The sequence below is a fragment of the Vigna radiata genome, chromosome 8 (genome assembly GCF_000741045.1).
Source record: "Vigna radiata var. radiata cultivar VC1973A chromosome 8, Vradiata_ver6, whole genome shotgun sequence".
In the NCBI taxonomy this organism is placed as follows: domain Eukaryota; kingdom Viridiplantae; phylum Streptophyta; class Magnoliopsida; order Fabales; family Fabaceae; genus Vigna; species Vigna radiata.
The window spans coordinates 31,441,181-31,457,068 of NC_028358.1; the positions used below are offsets into that span (position 1 = coordinate 31,441,181).

General features: G+C 31.7%; 3 protein-coding genes and 1 non-coding gene across 4 annotated transcripts; 1 reads left to right on the forward strand and 3 right to left on the reverse strand.

The window, feature by feature from the left end:
* Positions 1-3,123: 3,123 nt before the first annotated feature.
* Positions 3,124-5,049, reverse strand: LOC106771199 (pentatricopeptide repeat-containing protein At1g09190). Its single transcript, XM_014657127.2, has one exon. It carries the CDS (start codon positions 4,972-4,974, stop codon positions 3,535-3,537), a length of 1,440 nt encoding a protein of 479 aa, XP_014512613.1. The 5' UTR covers positions 4,975-5,049; the 3' UTR covers positions 3,124-3,534.
* Positions 5,050-5,106: 57 nt separating this feature from the next.
* TRNAP-CGG lies at positions 5,107-5,178 on the forward strand. The gene has a single exon. It is a non-coding gene; the product is annotated as a tRNA-Pro (tRNA).
* Positions 5,179-12,708: 7,530 nt separating this feature from the next.
* LOC106770521 lies at positions 12,709-14,688 on the reverse strand. Its single transcript, XM_022784816.1, has 4 exons — positions 14,056-14,688; positions 13,754-13,977; positions 13,394-13,651; positions 12,709-13,316 (listed from the first exon to the last, which is right to left on the reverse strand). The coding sequence occupies exons 1-4, from the start codon at positions 14,686-14,688 to the stop codon at positions 12,968-12,970; spliced, it is 1,464 nt and encodes a 487-aa protein (XP_022640537.1). The 3' UTR covers positions 12,709-12,967.
* A 168-nt stretch (positions 14,689-14,856) lies between these two features.
* On the reverse strand, positions 14,857-15,888 carry LOC106770522. Its single transcript, XM_014656326.1, has one exon. It carries the CDS (start codon positions 15,886-15,888, stop codon positions 14,857-14,859), a length of 1,032 nt encoding a protein of 343 aa, XP_014511812.1.

A 15,888-nucleotide genomic window follows, 5' to 3' on the forward strand; every position in this document is an offset into this window, starting at 1 on the left:
GTACGTTTTAACAATGTGTACCAGATTATAGTAGACAAAAATACCCTCATTTATATGGATTCTAAGTTTTAAGGTCAATGATATTTAAATAATTTTCATTCTCAAAACTTAAAAAAAAAAATAAACCCGCAAACCCTTACTCACCTCCCTCATTCATCTCAACCCTTTCTCTTTCATCTCTCTCACTCCAACATTTTCTCTGTCATCTCTCCCACTCCAACATTTTCTCTATCATCCCTACTGTTGCCATATTGAAAAAAAAATCAGAAACCCTTTGTCATCAGAGATATTTTCTCTCTCATCTCAACATTTTCTCTGTCATCACTCCAACATTTTTTTTTCATCTCAACTCAATTGAAGATGGTGGTGGTCATTTGAATTAGAGATATTTTTAAAAAATTGAAAAANTTTACTCTTTTATAATCATTTTATATTTATTAATGTGTGTAAAATGAATATAAACTTTGTCATTTTACGTTACTCTTTCCAAATCTCAAAGGTAAAAAATGATTTTATTGTTTTTTATCTTGCACAGTGGTTAAAGTTTATTCTAAACACCTGTAGAAGTTGATTCAGTGACAAAAAAGGAACATAAGGAAGGGAAGAGGACAAGGGTTTCTGATTTTTATTTTTTTTCAATAGGGAACATAATATCATTGACCTTAAAACTTAGAATCCATAATAAATGAGCGTATTTTTGTCTACTATAATGCGGTACACATTGTTAAAACGTACCAACTGAAAAACAGGCGTACGCGTGTTAACAAACCCTATATATATATATATATATATATATATATATATAACTTAATCCTGTTAAGTTTCGATACATATATATTATTATATAATATATGTAATATAATCACTTATACAGAAGTTATATATATATTATATAATTTACAAAAGAAAGATATATTAATGTTAAGTTTCTAAACAGTTATATAAAAGTTATATATATTATTATACAATATGTAAAGGTAAGTAAAAGATACATATTTATATTCTATACAAAGATCACAAAACGAGATGAATATAGTATAATATATTATTTAGATCAATCTTGATATTAAAAGGAAACCTAACAAATCTAAAAACTCATCATCCTATTTCCTCCTCTGTTACCTAATTTCTCTCACATTTATTTCATAATATTACATTCAATTTCAGTTAGCAACTCAATTCAAAGCTGATAAGATTCATCACCATGCCAATTCACAAATTTATACTGGCATCCAGTAAAATTAACAGTTGCATAGCAGCTTCACAAACACATCAGTTCACCATTCAACATGTAATTATTTTATAAAATAAATTCCTAAAAAAATAATCAACTCTCCTTACCTCTTGTCCCGTACAGTCTACAGAAAACGCCCTAACAATGACCTACACGGCGATGCACTTACAGAACCTACAAATCACTAAATTGGTGATGGAGAACAACTCTTAGGGCTAGAACACAATAGAAATCAGAAAAGGGGGTTGTAACTGCTTTAAATCAATAAAACCCCAAATCCTAGGTTTTGAAAATGGCGGAGGAAACAGGGAAACAACTTACCAGAAGGAGATAGAGAAAGTAATCGGTTCAAAGTGAAGCCCTTGACGCCAGGAACGATTTGGCAGCACCCAAGTAAGATTTGAACGGTTCAATGGAGAGTAAAGCTAGAGAGAAGGCAGAGGATTTGAAGAACCTGGCTTTAGAGAGAGAAGGAAAAATGGCTTAATGAAAAATCTGATTTTAGAAAAGCCCCTTCTAAGACTAAGACACCCTTAGTCTGATGGGCTTGGCTGCCCCACATATTAAGGCCTAATGACTTTAAAATAATTTTCAGACCTTTACAAGGATCGCATACGTAAAAATTTACTTAAAATCATACTAACTACTATTTCCTAATCTATCATAAAATTAAGGATGTTTATTAAGAAGATAATGTCACAATCCAAAAAATTGATTGGCTTTCATTTACAATTAATTCAAAATATATATATATATATATATATATATATATATATATATATATATATATATATATATATATATATATATATTTTTTGATATAACTTTTATTCCATTAACTACTACATGTGTATTTTTAAAATATTGAATTATTATTTTTTAAAATATTAAATAATATATCTTATATTTAAAAGAAATTACTATGGCATTTAATTCACTTCATCTAAGGGTGCCAAATTGAGTTAGGTTCATGGATAATATTCATTACCAAATTTGATTTTGGTAAAAACTGTAAAAAAAAAAAGTAAACTATCTAAAGTTGTCTCAAGGTAGTAATTTTAGGCTACGGGTTAATTTCTCATCTTATAACAGTAAGGATTTACTTACAACTTTATTAATTACTATTTGGTAATTCTATCGTAAAATTACGGATATTTTAAATAGGCAAGGGACAATCCAATCTAAATAAACTAGTTGAGTTTTATTCAATTAAGTCAAAGTGAACTCAATCAATAGTACACTTTATTCTTATTTTTTTTTATTATTTTATTAACTGTACATTTAAAATATTAAATTATTCAATATATTTTATTTTAAAAAATCTAAGAGTTTAAAAATTTCAAATTTTAATAAAAATATTTAAAAGATGTGATTGAATTAATTGACTAATCCAATCAAACTTTATTAATAATGAATTAATGTGGTACACAAAAACTACACAAATTTTACTCAACTCAACTTTTTTATTTATTGAATTGAACAATGATTTTATCCGAATCCTATCCAACCAATCACTTACATGTCTACATCAATATAGACATGCCAAAAACTAAAAATAGACTTCAACAAAATGTTTTACAAGTTATTCTTTTTAAATAAAAATAATCTACATCAATATATAATAAAGATATCATTATTTTATTTACATATTTTTTATTCCTAACTATACTTTAAAATCACAATATTTTAAACCTTAAAATTATCTATGCCAAAAACATCAATGTTATGAAGGGAACACTTAACACATCTACTAAAAAATAATTTAACACGACTAGTTCACGATAAATTAGATTGGACTTCTTTTCCTTTTTCTAGTTCATGCAAATTTACAATGTATATAGTTTCTCCTGCATGAAAAATAATAATACCTGAATTTTTTATTTAAATAAATATATAAATTAAATTATCGTCATTAAAAACACTTCGTATTCATTTTAAACTCCTTGAATTTACTATGGGAATCAAAATAGCAAGTACTCAGTTGATTCTTTAATCTCTAAGACATGATAAATAGTCCAGTGGCCTCCTGAACCAATCAACACATCTAACTCATCCATGTCCAGATGATCGATTCCTTTTGAATTCAAATCCACCAAGAAATGTCAAAAAATGGTATGGAACTAACTGGGACTAGACCTATACTTGTCTTGTGATCCTCTCTCAGGATCAAGATCAAGTGCATTCTCCGATCTTCACAGTATTACAATTTTGTGTAACTCCACCTCATCCATGCATTAACTTTGTAAATGCTGAGGAATTTCTATAGTCTGTGTCCCCCAAAAGACAGTTATTTATTGCAACTATCCAGTTGCACTCTGCCCCGGAACTTTATTGACACCGCCTCCTCGCATCAACAGCCTGACTTTCTCAACTTCATCCCATCTCCCTTCTTCTGCATAAACATTGGACAATAGCACATAATTTCCCGAGTTCCATGGTTCAAGACCAACCAGCTCTTTAGCAGCAATTTCTGCAATTTCCCTGTCACCATGAGTACGACAAGCACTGAGCAATGCACCCCACAAAGCAGCAGTTGGCTTCAATGGCATGCTTGTAATCAAGTCAAGAGCCTCCCTCACGTGCCCACAACGACCAAGCAAGTCGACAACGCAGCCATAATGCTCCAGTTTAGGTGGAACCCCAAAGTTCACACTCATAGAAGCAAATATCTCACGCCCTCTATCAACCAAACCTGCATGAGCACAACACGTCAAAACCCCCACAAAAGTGGAATCATTAGGTTCTACGCCTCCACGCACCATCTCCTCAAACAAGCCAACCCCAACTTCACCTTCCCCGTTATACGCCAAACCCGATATCATCGCGTTCCAAGAAACAACGTTTTTATTAGCCATCTCATTGAAAATGCCCCACGAGGCTTGCAAGTTCCCACATTTACAATAGAAATCAACGAGAGAATTCCCCACGTTAACAGCGTCTCGGAGGAACCCTTTGGAATTCGCATAAGAATGGATCCATTCACCAACATCCACATCCCCCAAACGAGCACACACAGGTAGCACCGTAACCAAGGAAGCATCGTCGGGTTCAAAACCTTGGTCCAACATCCAATTGAAAAGCTCAAGAACCTCCCTATCCTTGTTTCCTTGCGCTAAACAGGACATCATGAGGTTCCACGAAACCACGGTCCGTTCTTTCATTTGTGTAAAAAGCTTCAGCCCCGTTTCTAAATCCCCCGTTTTGCAAAAGCCGCGAATCATCAAGTTCCAAACGACGACGTCTGGGTCACGCATTTCGTCGAACACCTTGCTTGCATCGTCCATTCTCCCGCAAGTGGTGTAGAGGTCGACAGTGGCGACGCAGACGGAGGCATGGTGCGTGAAGCCGAGGCGGAGGATGTGGGCATGGAGGGACTGGCCAAGGGCGTAGTGGCGGAGGTTGGAGGCGGACTTGATGAGGGGTGCGAATGTGTGGTGGTCGGGGGAGATGGCGCGTAATTTCATGAGGGAGAAAAAGGAGAATGAAGGGTGGAAGGGAGGTTGTAAGGAATGGGCTTTGATGATGGCATTGAAGAGGAGAATGTTGGGGTTGGGGGTGTGGGCGAAGATGCGGGTGGCATAAGGGGCTCCGCAGAGGGTGACGAAATGAGCGAGTATTTGGTTTGATTGGTGAAGACCATGGCGTAGGAAGTGAGCGTGGATTTGGGTGAGTTGTGTGGGGTTTTTGGCACCGTGAAGGAGACGTAGAATCTTGCGCTCAATCTCTCTGCTTCTGCTCATTGACTCCACCAACTAATCACCATCTCTACTTGCAAACAACTCCATTACCTTAACTTCACAAGGTTATTCTTTCAAACACTTGATCGTCATGAATTATCAGGAACCTTATATCTTAGTGAACATTTACACAAAGGGTGTTTGGTCTAGTGGTATGATTCTCGCTTCGGGTGCGAGAGGTCGTGAGTTCGATTCTCGCAACACCCCAATTTTTCTTACTTTGATTAACTTTTCAATTCTCTGAAAAATTTCTTTTTGATTTTTTTTATTTATATTTATTTTGTTTCAGTAATGTTTATTTTATTAAAAGTGTCTTAAATTTTAGTTTCTTAATTAATTTTTTTTGGTTAGATTTATTTTTATTGTCACACCTGCGTATATGTTATTTTATTATTTTTATCTATTTATTTTATTTTTAGACACATAAAATATCCTTTTTTGTCCATTTATTTTAGTTATTTTTATCCATTTATTTTACTGTTTAGATTTATTTCTTAAAAATGAAAATATAGTGTTTTATTATTCTTTTTCATTCTTAATTTTATCATTTTATAATTTTAATTACTTAATTATCTAATATATTAATAAAGATTAATTTATATTTCAAGTAAATGAAAATATATTTTTTATTATTTTTCATTCTTAATTTATACTTTTATAATTTTAATTATTTAATAAATTATTAAATCATAAATTATATTAAAAGTATTAATTTCTTTTATACTATTTTCTTATTTTTAATTATTTTTAATCTATTATCTATTATAATATAAGAAAAATAAGATATTAGAAAAATTATTTTAGGTTTAGTAATTCGTCATGTTCCTATATTTTTTATGGGAATCTTAAATTTATCCTTTTCTTTTTCGGGTTCTTATTTTATTAAAAGTACAATAATTATTCTCCTATGGTTAAATTAGGCTCAACGACATTAATGTAAGTTTAATATGGCATAGTGTACTATGTTTTAATTGATATGATTGATATTAGTAGGTCTATTTGATTCTAAGGTGGATATTTAATTTTTTTTAAAAAAGAAATTGGAAAGAATGAATGAAATATTGGGAATTAATTGAGGATTCAATTTGATCGAATTAGGAATTGGGATTGGGAGAACACCGCTCTGACATTGTAGGGTTCGTGCAAACTTGGAATCACTTTCAAAATTGGGGTTTCAATTTGGAGATTTAGGACTTAATCGTAGTTGATGTTGAGAGAGCCTCCAAGCCTTCATCAAGTGGTTGTTAGACTTGTGGGACCTTCTTCCGCTGGAATCTCAAGTCGTCATGTCAACAAATGTTTGCTTTTGTTGAGTTTTTTATGGTCATATGTTGTACTGTTTTGATTGTTATGTTTGGTGGTGGTCCCCCGTGGTTTTATTGCATTTCGTTTTTCATTGTGATGTGGTGCTTCCCCATGATTAAAGTTGTTTTGTGAATGCGTTTTGTTTATGGTTTTAATACGTGTTTTATCGGGAAGTGATTACATTATATGTGTATAAATACATACATCTACATATCCTTTGAATGTGATTATACACATATTATGAATCTATTAATATACATTAGACGATTCTATTTGTTATCTACTTAAATGAGTCTTGCAATATACTTCAAACAAGTTTGTTCTTCTGTTTATACACTGATTTATATTTTTAATGAGTTTAATGTGCATTTTTCTGCATATCCTTTATACTTTTAAAGAGTTTACTCTATATTTTTATATGTGCTTTATTTTTTTTTTATTTTTACAAAGGTTACTTACTATTTATACTTTTACTGACATATTAAATATACATTTTAATAATTCAAGTTTTTTTTATAGGGTCATGTAAACATTATCTCTCTAAATAGTTATTTCACTATTTTATCTTTTTAGATGAGTCTAAAAATATACCTTACACAAATGTGATTATACACATATTATGAATCTATCAATACACATTAAACAATTCTATTCATTATCTACTTAAATGAGTTTTTCAATATACATCAAACAAGTTTGTTCGTCTGTTTATACACTAATTTGTATTTTTAATGAGTTTCATGTACATATTTCTACATACTTTTATTCTTTTAAAGAGTTTACTCTATATTTTTATATATGCTTTATTTTTTTGTATTTTTACAAAGCTTACTATTTATACTTTTACTGACATATTAATTTTCTAAACTTATAAATAAATTTCACTTTGATTTTATTCATAATCAAATTATAGACTTTACTGGAATTGAATAATGTAAAAATACTAAACAATATACATCTAATTCATACTTTAGCATTCATGCCACTATTTAACAAGTCCTATTTTTTTTATAAACAAGTATAACCTTAATAATAAAAATTTCAATCTCTTAAATATTTTTACCAAAGATTTGCATTAAGCATTAAAACATAATGTTTAGAATGATGTCATGATTATTTTTTCACGTCTAGAGTCGAATTTATTAGTTATTCTATCTTAATCTAAGTTTTAATATCGTGTCTATTATCGAACGGAATTAAGCCTGAAATTTGTACTTTATTTTGTACCTAAGTAACCAAATTCTTTATTTGTAAAATTATAAACCAAATACTTATCTTTTCTAAATTATTAAACAAAATCTTAATTATAAAAAAAGTAATAAATAAAAATAACAATAAAAGATAATAAATAAACATGATAATGTAAATTATCACCACACAAGAGTTGTTTGTTATTCAAATATTGATTAGGCAAAATCTCCTTTTGATACAAGATCTACTTTTGGTTATTATGTCTCTATTGGTGCTAACTTGATCTCTTGAAAGAGCAAGAAATAAAATATTGTGGAAGGATCTAATGTATAAGCATAATATAGAGTTGTGGCTTGTTTGACTTAAGTAATTGCTTAAAGAGTTACAATTTAGATCACTCAAATTACATGTATATGACAATTAGGTTGCTCTTATATTAGTTCTAATGTTGTCTTTCATAAGAAGAATAAACACATTGAGATTAACTATTATTTCATTCGAGAAAAGATTATATATGGAAACATAAAGACTAAATTCGTTAAATTAAGTGATCAATTAACATATATTTTCATTAAATCTTTACGGAGACTATAAATTGACTATATTTGTAAAGCTTAGTACATTCGTTTTATATGCACCAACTTAAAGGAGAGTGTTATATATCTTATATATCTTATCATTTTATCTTCTATTTATCTATTATTATTTATTTTTTATTATAATTTATATTTTGAATTTAACTTATATTTTCTTTATTATAAATATAATATCCTATATATATTTTCTACACAAGAAAAATTAATCATATATCTAGTTTTTCATTATTTTCTTAACAATTACATATTAAATATATTAAATATAGTTTAAAAAAAACTTCTTGAGTGGAAATAATTTGAATCAAAAATTGAAATGTAACCCATATAACTTAAAAAAAAGTATTTTACAAACAAATGTTTAAAAATCTTTGGAAACAAGGATATATAACATGATAATATACACTATAATTGTTGTTTTAGTTGTTATATATTTATTTATTTGTTATTTATTTTTACTAAAATCTAAATCCACAATTATTTATTGAATAAAATGTAGGTTCATGAATTTTATAAATATTTGCAAATTATTCATAATTTATTTAAGCCTAAGTTATACCGTTTAAATAAAATATTTCAAATTATCACTTATTACAAGAATTTGAAAATTCTAATTATAAAATTAATTTGAAAATTAAATTATTTATTACGATAGATATTGAATTATTTATTATAAATAATATAATTAATTTTTACAAAAAAAAAAGTAAAGACCTAAAAAATAGTTAAGAGTAATAATCTTAAAAGATGATCCTCAATTATTTTATGGCTAAAAGTGAGGTTATAAATATAATTTATGTTAAATGAGTTTCATTTTATAAGAATCACCATTTCTTTAAAACTTTTTGTGAACATTTTCTATGCTCTCTTTGATTTCATTTGTTTGAAAATGAGAGTACGTTGTAAGATTTCTAATATTGAGGTCAACAATCTTATCTTAAGAGAATCTTTAATGGAGTAAGTTTATCTTTTGTCATTCTTTTTGCTCTTTTAAACAATTTGTTACATGTGGGATGTTTTGGGCTTGCATGTGGCGTTCAAGGGTTCAAGATGAATTTTTGTTCAATTAGGATTGTCAAGGTGTATTTTGATTGTTGATAAAAGTTTTCTATGTGCACTTGAGGTGAAGTTTGTGTGGAGTATTTCGTTAGTTAGGAGTATTCATGCAAGGGAAGCTAACAATGCTTTATATAAATATTGTGTGGTTGAGTTGATATTTTATATGTAATATGAACAAATTGATGGGATTGAATTATTTATGAATGTCTTTGACTAGAGTAAAGTTAGTATTCATTATTGTTTGTATACTTGTTATTAGATTGTATTTTTATACTTTATGTGATTTTATGATGATTTGGTCTGAATTGTTTATTTTGGTTTAATTTGTTAAGATCTATGTTGAATGAAGTGATATTGAATGATGAGTATGTTAAATTAAGTGTATGTACTTAATTGTTTCTTGAAATTGTGGAATGATTGATGATGAACACTTAAATTTGAAAATTTGACTTCTAATACTGTATTTCTAAATTAAATCGGTATCACTTAGGATTTATAAAAGATAAAAGTAACCATTATGAAATGTGTGAACTAGTATTTCTATTTAAACATTGAATTTCATAATATGAGATAGTATCAAATACTATAGATTGTTCCTTCCTGCACTTCACCTCCTTCTTCCTACACCTCCAATTTTACCATTTTATCCTTCATTTAATAAAGTCAAAACATATTTAATGATTACTTAATTATGTCTAAGTCCTAACAATTATTTCTAACTACTAACAACTGGTAATAAACCCTAACATACACCCCCCCCCCCTCACCTCCTTCCTCTTCCCTTGAGGAGTATTCTGAAGTGCAGCCTGCAAGCTGTTTCCATGTTACGGTCGCTGCTGAGTAATACAAGAACAAGGCTGAAATAAATTAATGTAATTTTTAATCTAAATTACATTAATAATAAATAATATATAAATTTTTATAAATTTAAAAAAATTAACTAAAATTAACAAACAAACAAAATTAGAAAAACAACAAAAATTAAAAAAACAACAAACTAAAATTTGAAAAGAACTTAAACAAACAAAAAAAATTAAAGAGGGGAAAGGGAAACCATAGTATGACCTGCGTTTCCAAAAGCCGCAGTATGACCTGCGGTTCCCTCAAGCTGCGCTCCCAAAACCGAACAAACCGCAGATCCACTTGCCGTTGGCTTTTGGCGCCGATCCACTTGCGGTGCGAGCAGATCCGCCATTCGTATTGCGGCAGCGTCACGCACCCCTCAAAACCCATTCGCCGTTCGCATTGCGGTAGGGGTTAACCGCAGTGTCATTTGCGGTTCGATATGCGGCACCCTCAAAACCCTCCCCGCCAATCCATTCGCATAGTTCATATACACACATTTTTATATAGAAAAACAGTTCATATACAAAGGAAAAAATGCAACCTAGATCAAGCAACAAAACATGATTCTTAGAAAAACTTAAAACACGATGCCTCTGAGAAGAAGAAAGAGGGTGTAGGGTTTGTTTGGTGTGAGTTGAGATTTTACTTTTTTATAGAAACAATGAATAGACTGACAGCTTATAGGAATTAGGGGTACAATGAGAATTTAAGTAAAATTAGAAAGTGTTGGACGACATCATGGAGGTACAAGGAGGAACACTCAATACTATATTAGTTTATCTTCTTTTTTTTGTGTGTTGGGACGTGATTTATCCGTTTGTAATGATTATGTATTATACGTGAGCATACGATACTGTAGATAAGAGAGTTGAGATTGTTCATAATTAATTAGAGTATAATTATTTATTGTATAGGTATATTTTTTTATTGTATAAATTTTTCATTTTGTTGAGAAAATATTATCTATATATATATATATATATATATATATATATATATATATATATATATATATATATATATATATATATATATATATATTGATATGAATATTGAGTTTTATGGAAAAATATAAATACATATTATATATTTAAGTGGTTATTTATTGTTTAATACCTTTGTAAATATGTTAAATTGGAATGTTAAAAAAATAATTTATTTATTCAATTTACTTTAAATTTAACACTTTACGTCAAATCATTATAAAAAAATTCAATAATAATTCAAATGAATATATGCACAATATTTTAATATTTTTTATTATTTATTATTCTAATTATTGTTATTTTAAATCAAAATATAATATATAAAATTAATTAACTTTATAAAATTTACGGTTTAAACCCTTAAATCGTCCCTATTTATGGGGCGCTTTTCCAATTTCGCCCCCCTTTTATTAAAACTCCAAATTTGGTCCTTAAAAGAGCCAATTTGAATGAAATTGACCCTTTCCGTTTAAAAAAGTTAACACCGTCAAGTATTGTGCCAGCACAGTGGATGAGGTGTTAACTTATGCACAGGTGGCCTTTGTTAGTCATGAAACGTGTCATTCATTTGATGAAACATGGCTTTTTACAAAAAATAGAAATTAAAATTGTTTTTGGATAGTTTAAAATGAACTGAAATATGAGATTCATATTGGCTTTTTCATTAAGTTGAGAGGAACTGGGTTTTCGAAAGGGGGAAGTGCGAAACCTGAAGAAGCAAAAATTGTGAGCTGATTGTTGTGTGTTCGTTGTTGACGAAGATTGGGAAGCTTGTGAATTTTCGAAAGAGGGAAGTGCGATAGCTGAAGAAGAGAAAATGTCCATGGGTCATTCTTGTTCGTCATCCACTTGCAACGAGTATGGAAGAAAGCATTTGCGCTCTGTCAGCTCTCGTGGAGATGGAAGCTGGAACAGAAATGATGGTTCGATCATATGCCATTGTGGAGAAAGGTGTGTCTTGAGGACTACGGAAACTGTTAAGAATCGAGGCAAAAAGTTTTGGGGTTGCCCTAGGTATAAGGTTGGAAGTGAAAATGGTGGATGCAACTACTTCAGATGGTGCACTGATTGAGGAATTGAAGAAAGTGTTAGCTGTGAGGTGTTGGAAGCAAATGATGAAAGGTTGGTGAAGAGTTTTGAAAATGAAAGGGATAAGAAGTTAGCTTCTTTGCAGACAGCTGTGATAGGTGTTCAAAGTTGGATGAAAATTTTGGTTGGGGCTGTTAGTGTTGTATGTGCACTGAACATCGTTATCATTGCAATGTTGATGGGTAGGGCTTGATAAGTTAGTTGTGTTTTGGTTTTAGTTGTATAATTTTCAGATGTTTAATGAAGATGTATTAAGTTTGCCTTGTATCAGCCCTGTATCAGTTTGTATTATGTTTAATGAAATGATAGTTTGCAGTTTATCGACCCTATATCAGTTTCCATTAAGTTTGCCCTGTATCAGTATGGCTTGAGTTAAATTTGTTTGGTTTCATGTGTGGGACCTGAATAGCATAACATGATTTGGAAACAATGACTATAAATAAAGGCTCCATCAATTGGACCTGAATAAACATACACAAGGCAGGACCTGAATAAACAATTTCATTCCCCATTCTTGGGACCTGAATAAAGATTTGTATATTAAAGCACTGATAAAATAAAGCACATGTCTGTAACCAAAAAGTACCGATCCATTGCACATGTTTGTAACCATCACATACTGAAATATAAAGTGATAAACATTAGTCTATTACAAACCGATCCATTACACCAAAAAGTACTGATCCATTAGTCTATTACAAACTGAAACATAAAGTGATAAACATTGACTACAACTAAAACATATAATATTCTTCAGCTCTGAACTGGTTGTTCTCCATGTGGTTGATCCTCAGCCAATGAAGTGGGTTGTTGTCAATCTTGCTGTGCTTGGTTTCTTTGCGGACAATTTTTCTTGTTGTGACCAGTTTCCCTACACATGCCACATCTCTTGAGTAATCCTCCTTTTGACATTCTGGTGTTACTTTTCTACAACTCCCATTGCTCTAACCTCCTTTTCTTCTTTGGACGTCTAGGCATCTGTCTTTTTGATGGAGGCATGACATCTAGATATTCGGTTACCTCCCAGAGATTGTTTCCATTAATGGGAAAAATAACAGAAGAATAAATTTCCTCGTAGGCTGACTTTGTAAAACATGCAGGTATGAATTGTTGTGCATCTATGTTGAGTAACTTCATTACAGCCAATGCATGTGCACAAGGTATTCCCGAGATGCTCCATTTCCTACATGAGCATGAATATTGATCTATATCCACCACAAAGTTGTCTCCAGTTTGGGACACATGTCGGACTTCAAACAGTTTATGTGTAGACCAACTGTGAAGATAAGGAACCATTAGTTATATAACAGCTTGTATCACATAACGAAAGAAAAACACTTAATTCCTAGATACCTGGGAACCCAATGCTTTGTTAGTAGTGACTCCTTTTGTAGTCTACTCAGTATTTTAGGGCAAATTGATGACTTAAATGAGGCTGCCCTTGTCCTATTAGTCGCCCATCTCTTCATCATGTATAGCCTGATTTCCTCCAACATTGTAATAATAGGTTTTGTCCTTGTATTGACCAAAACACTATTGAATGCTTCTGACATATTATTCACCAAAGTATCAGATTTAGCTGTGGTTGTGAACCTTGATCTAGACCAAAACCTACAATAATCATGTATGAATTATTATTTACTCAAGTTAAGAACCTGTTACATAATTTACATGAAAAACACAAGTTAAAAGGGAATAAAGGGAACCATTTACCTTGGAGGAAGAGACATGAGGTGTCGAAACGCATCTTCATTCACCTCTTTGATACTTCTCATGATATTCTCCCATTGTTGTGGGTGAGTAGCTAAAGCTGCCCTCCACATTAGCTTTTTCAGATTCTTTCTAGGAAATTTCTTCCTGAAGTTGGCATATAAATGCCTTACACAAAATCTTTGTGCAATTGCAGGAACAACATCTTGTACAGCTTGTCTTAGACCCTGTCAATCAGTGAAAAAAGAATTAGATGGTGAATTCCATTTATATAACAGAATTGACAAAAACTGTATTAAAGGTACCTTCTGTTGATCTGACATGATTGTAAGACCAGAACACACATCTGGACCACCTAAGTCTTCAATCAACAACTCCAGAAACCATGTCCAAGTGTCCTTGTTCACAACTTCTATTATTGCATATGCTAGTGGCAACATTTGGTCGTTCGCATCTCGACCCACAACAGTTAGTAGCTCACCATGGTGTCTGCCTCTTAAAAAGGCTCCATCAAGGCCAATGATTGGCCTGCATGATCCAAAGCTATCTTTACATGCCTTTAGGCATGCATAAAACCTCCTAAAGATTGGTTTGCCATTAACTGGATCAACTTTGACCTTGATTGTGGACCCAGGGTTTCTTGCTAATAACTCGTGTGCATAATCATAAATTCTATTATATTGCTTAATGAAGGACCCTACCACTTCATCTGATGCATGGGCTCTGGCCCTGTAAGCCATATTCTTGGATATTGCTATGTTCCATTTCCTACTAAATTTATCTCTAATATCAACGCCCTTTACATTAGGATTCTCTCTTATTGTTTTTTGCAATTTTCTACTAAGCCATCTTGCATTGAATAGCCGCAACTTGTGTTCCCTACTGCATGTATGGCTGTCAACCATAGTCCTTGGTTGCCATGACTTCACTGCATCCATGAAAGCAAAATATGCCACCCATGGACATTCTCCTTTTGATCCCAAACATTTAACACTTACTTTTTTTCTATCATTTTTAACAATATTTAAATTTTTTCCATTCTCTACTCCATAAGATTTGATAGCATCAAGAATATCAATTTTATCCCCAAAATATGTACCCACCTCTCACTTGAAATCAACCATTTCTTTTGGCATACTAAAGGTAGAAAAATCACCATACCCCTCTTCATCTTCACTTTCTTCATCACTTATTAGAGGAGAAGTCAAGTCCTCAAATTCCCATTCATCATTAAACCAACTCGAATCATCAATCTCATCTTCTTCACTATCTGACTCAGATTCAGGTAAAAAAGGTTCTACCTCAACCTCCATGTCAGTCTCATTATCAGGTAAATCACACTGCACATTTATGTTTACTAGCCCATCATCATTATTCATCTCACCATCATCACCATCACGGACTTCTACTTCTATATCGTCCAAGTCTTCTACATCTAAGTCTTCTACTTCTATTCTGTAAGCCTCCCCATTTAACCTATCACCCTCTTCGTGCACTTCCTCAACCACAACTTCCTCAACATGCACTTCAGATGCTTCCTCAACCACAACCTCCTGAACCATAACCTCCTCAACCACAACCTCCTCAACCACTACCTCCTCATCCAAAGCTTCCTCAACCACAACTTCTTCACCATTACGTTCCTCAACCTCAGGTTCCTTTCCCTGCACGTCTAAGTCTTTTGTCCTCTCAGCATCACCTCCCTCAACCTCAGCTTCTATCATCTCACACTCATTTACCTCAGGTGCAACTTTTGCACCCTCACCAAACTCATTAACCTGAGGAACATCTTCGTCACCTCCTTCATCAACGTTGTATTCAATCATTTGAATCACTTCAGCTTCAGACACATTGTGCACAACATATAAATGAACTTGTCCATTTAAGGTAGCTAAATTGACCATGCGCATGGCACCTACGTCATCACACAATGGTTCTAGCCTATCATCCAAAACAGGACCACATCCAACAGAAAACCACAATTCCTTAAAACCATCATACCCTAAACTTTTTACTACACTCACTACAACAAAATATGACCACACGTCAGGATCAAAAAGCATGGTATCAATGTGTCCTTCATACTTCGGGCACCCCTCTTTGATGAACTTACCCCCATGGTGAATAACAACCTCCAT

What these genes read in the sequence shown, in the direction of transcription:
- LOC106770521 (XM_022784816.1), bottom strand. Translation starts at nt 14,688, where the DNA reads ATGGATGCAGTGAAGTCATGGCAACCAAGGACTATGGTTGACAGCCAT. An exon ending in TCATGTCAGATCAACAGAAG is followed by an intron (nt 13,978 to 14,055) that starts GTACCTTTAATA and finishes ACTGATTGACAG; the next exon opens with GGTCTAAGACAAGCTGTACA. An exon ending in ACAAAGCATTGGGTTCCCAG is followed by an intron (nt 13,317 to 13,393) that starts GTATCTAGGAAT and finishes TTATCTTCACAG; the next exon opens with TTGGTCTACACATAAACTGT.
- LOC106770522 (XM_014656326.1), bottom strand. Translation starts at nt 15,888, where the DNA reads ATGGAGGTTGTTATTCACCATGGGGGTAAGTTCATCAAAGAGGGGTGC.
- LOC106771199 (XM_014657127.2), bottom strand. Translation starts at nt 4,974, where the DNA reads ATGAGCAGAAGCAGAGAGATTGAGCGCAAGATTCTACGTCTCCTTCAC.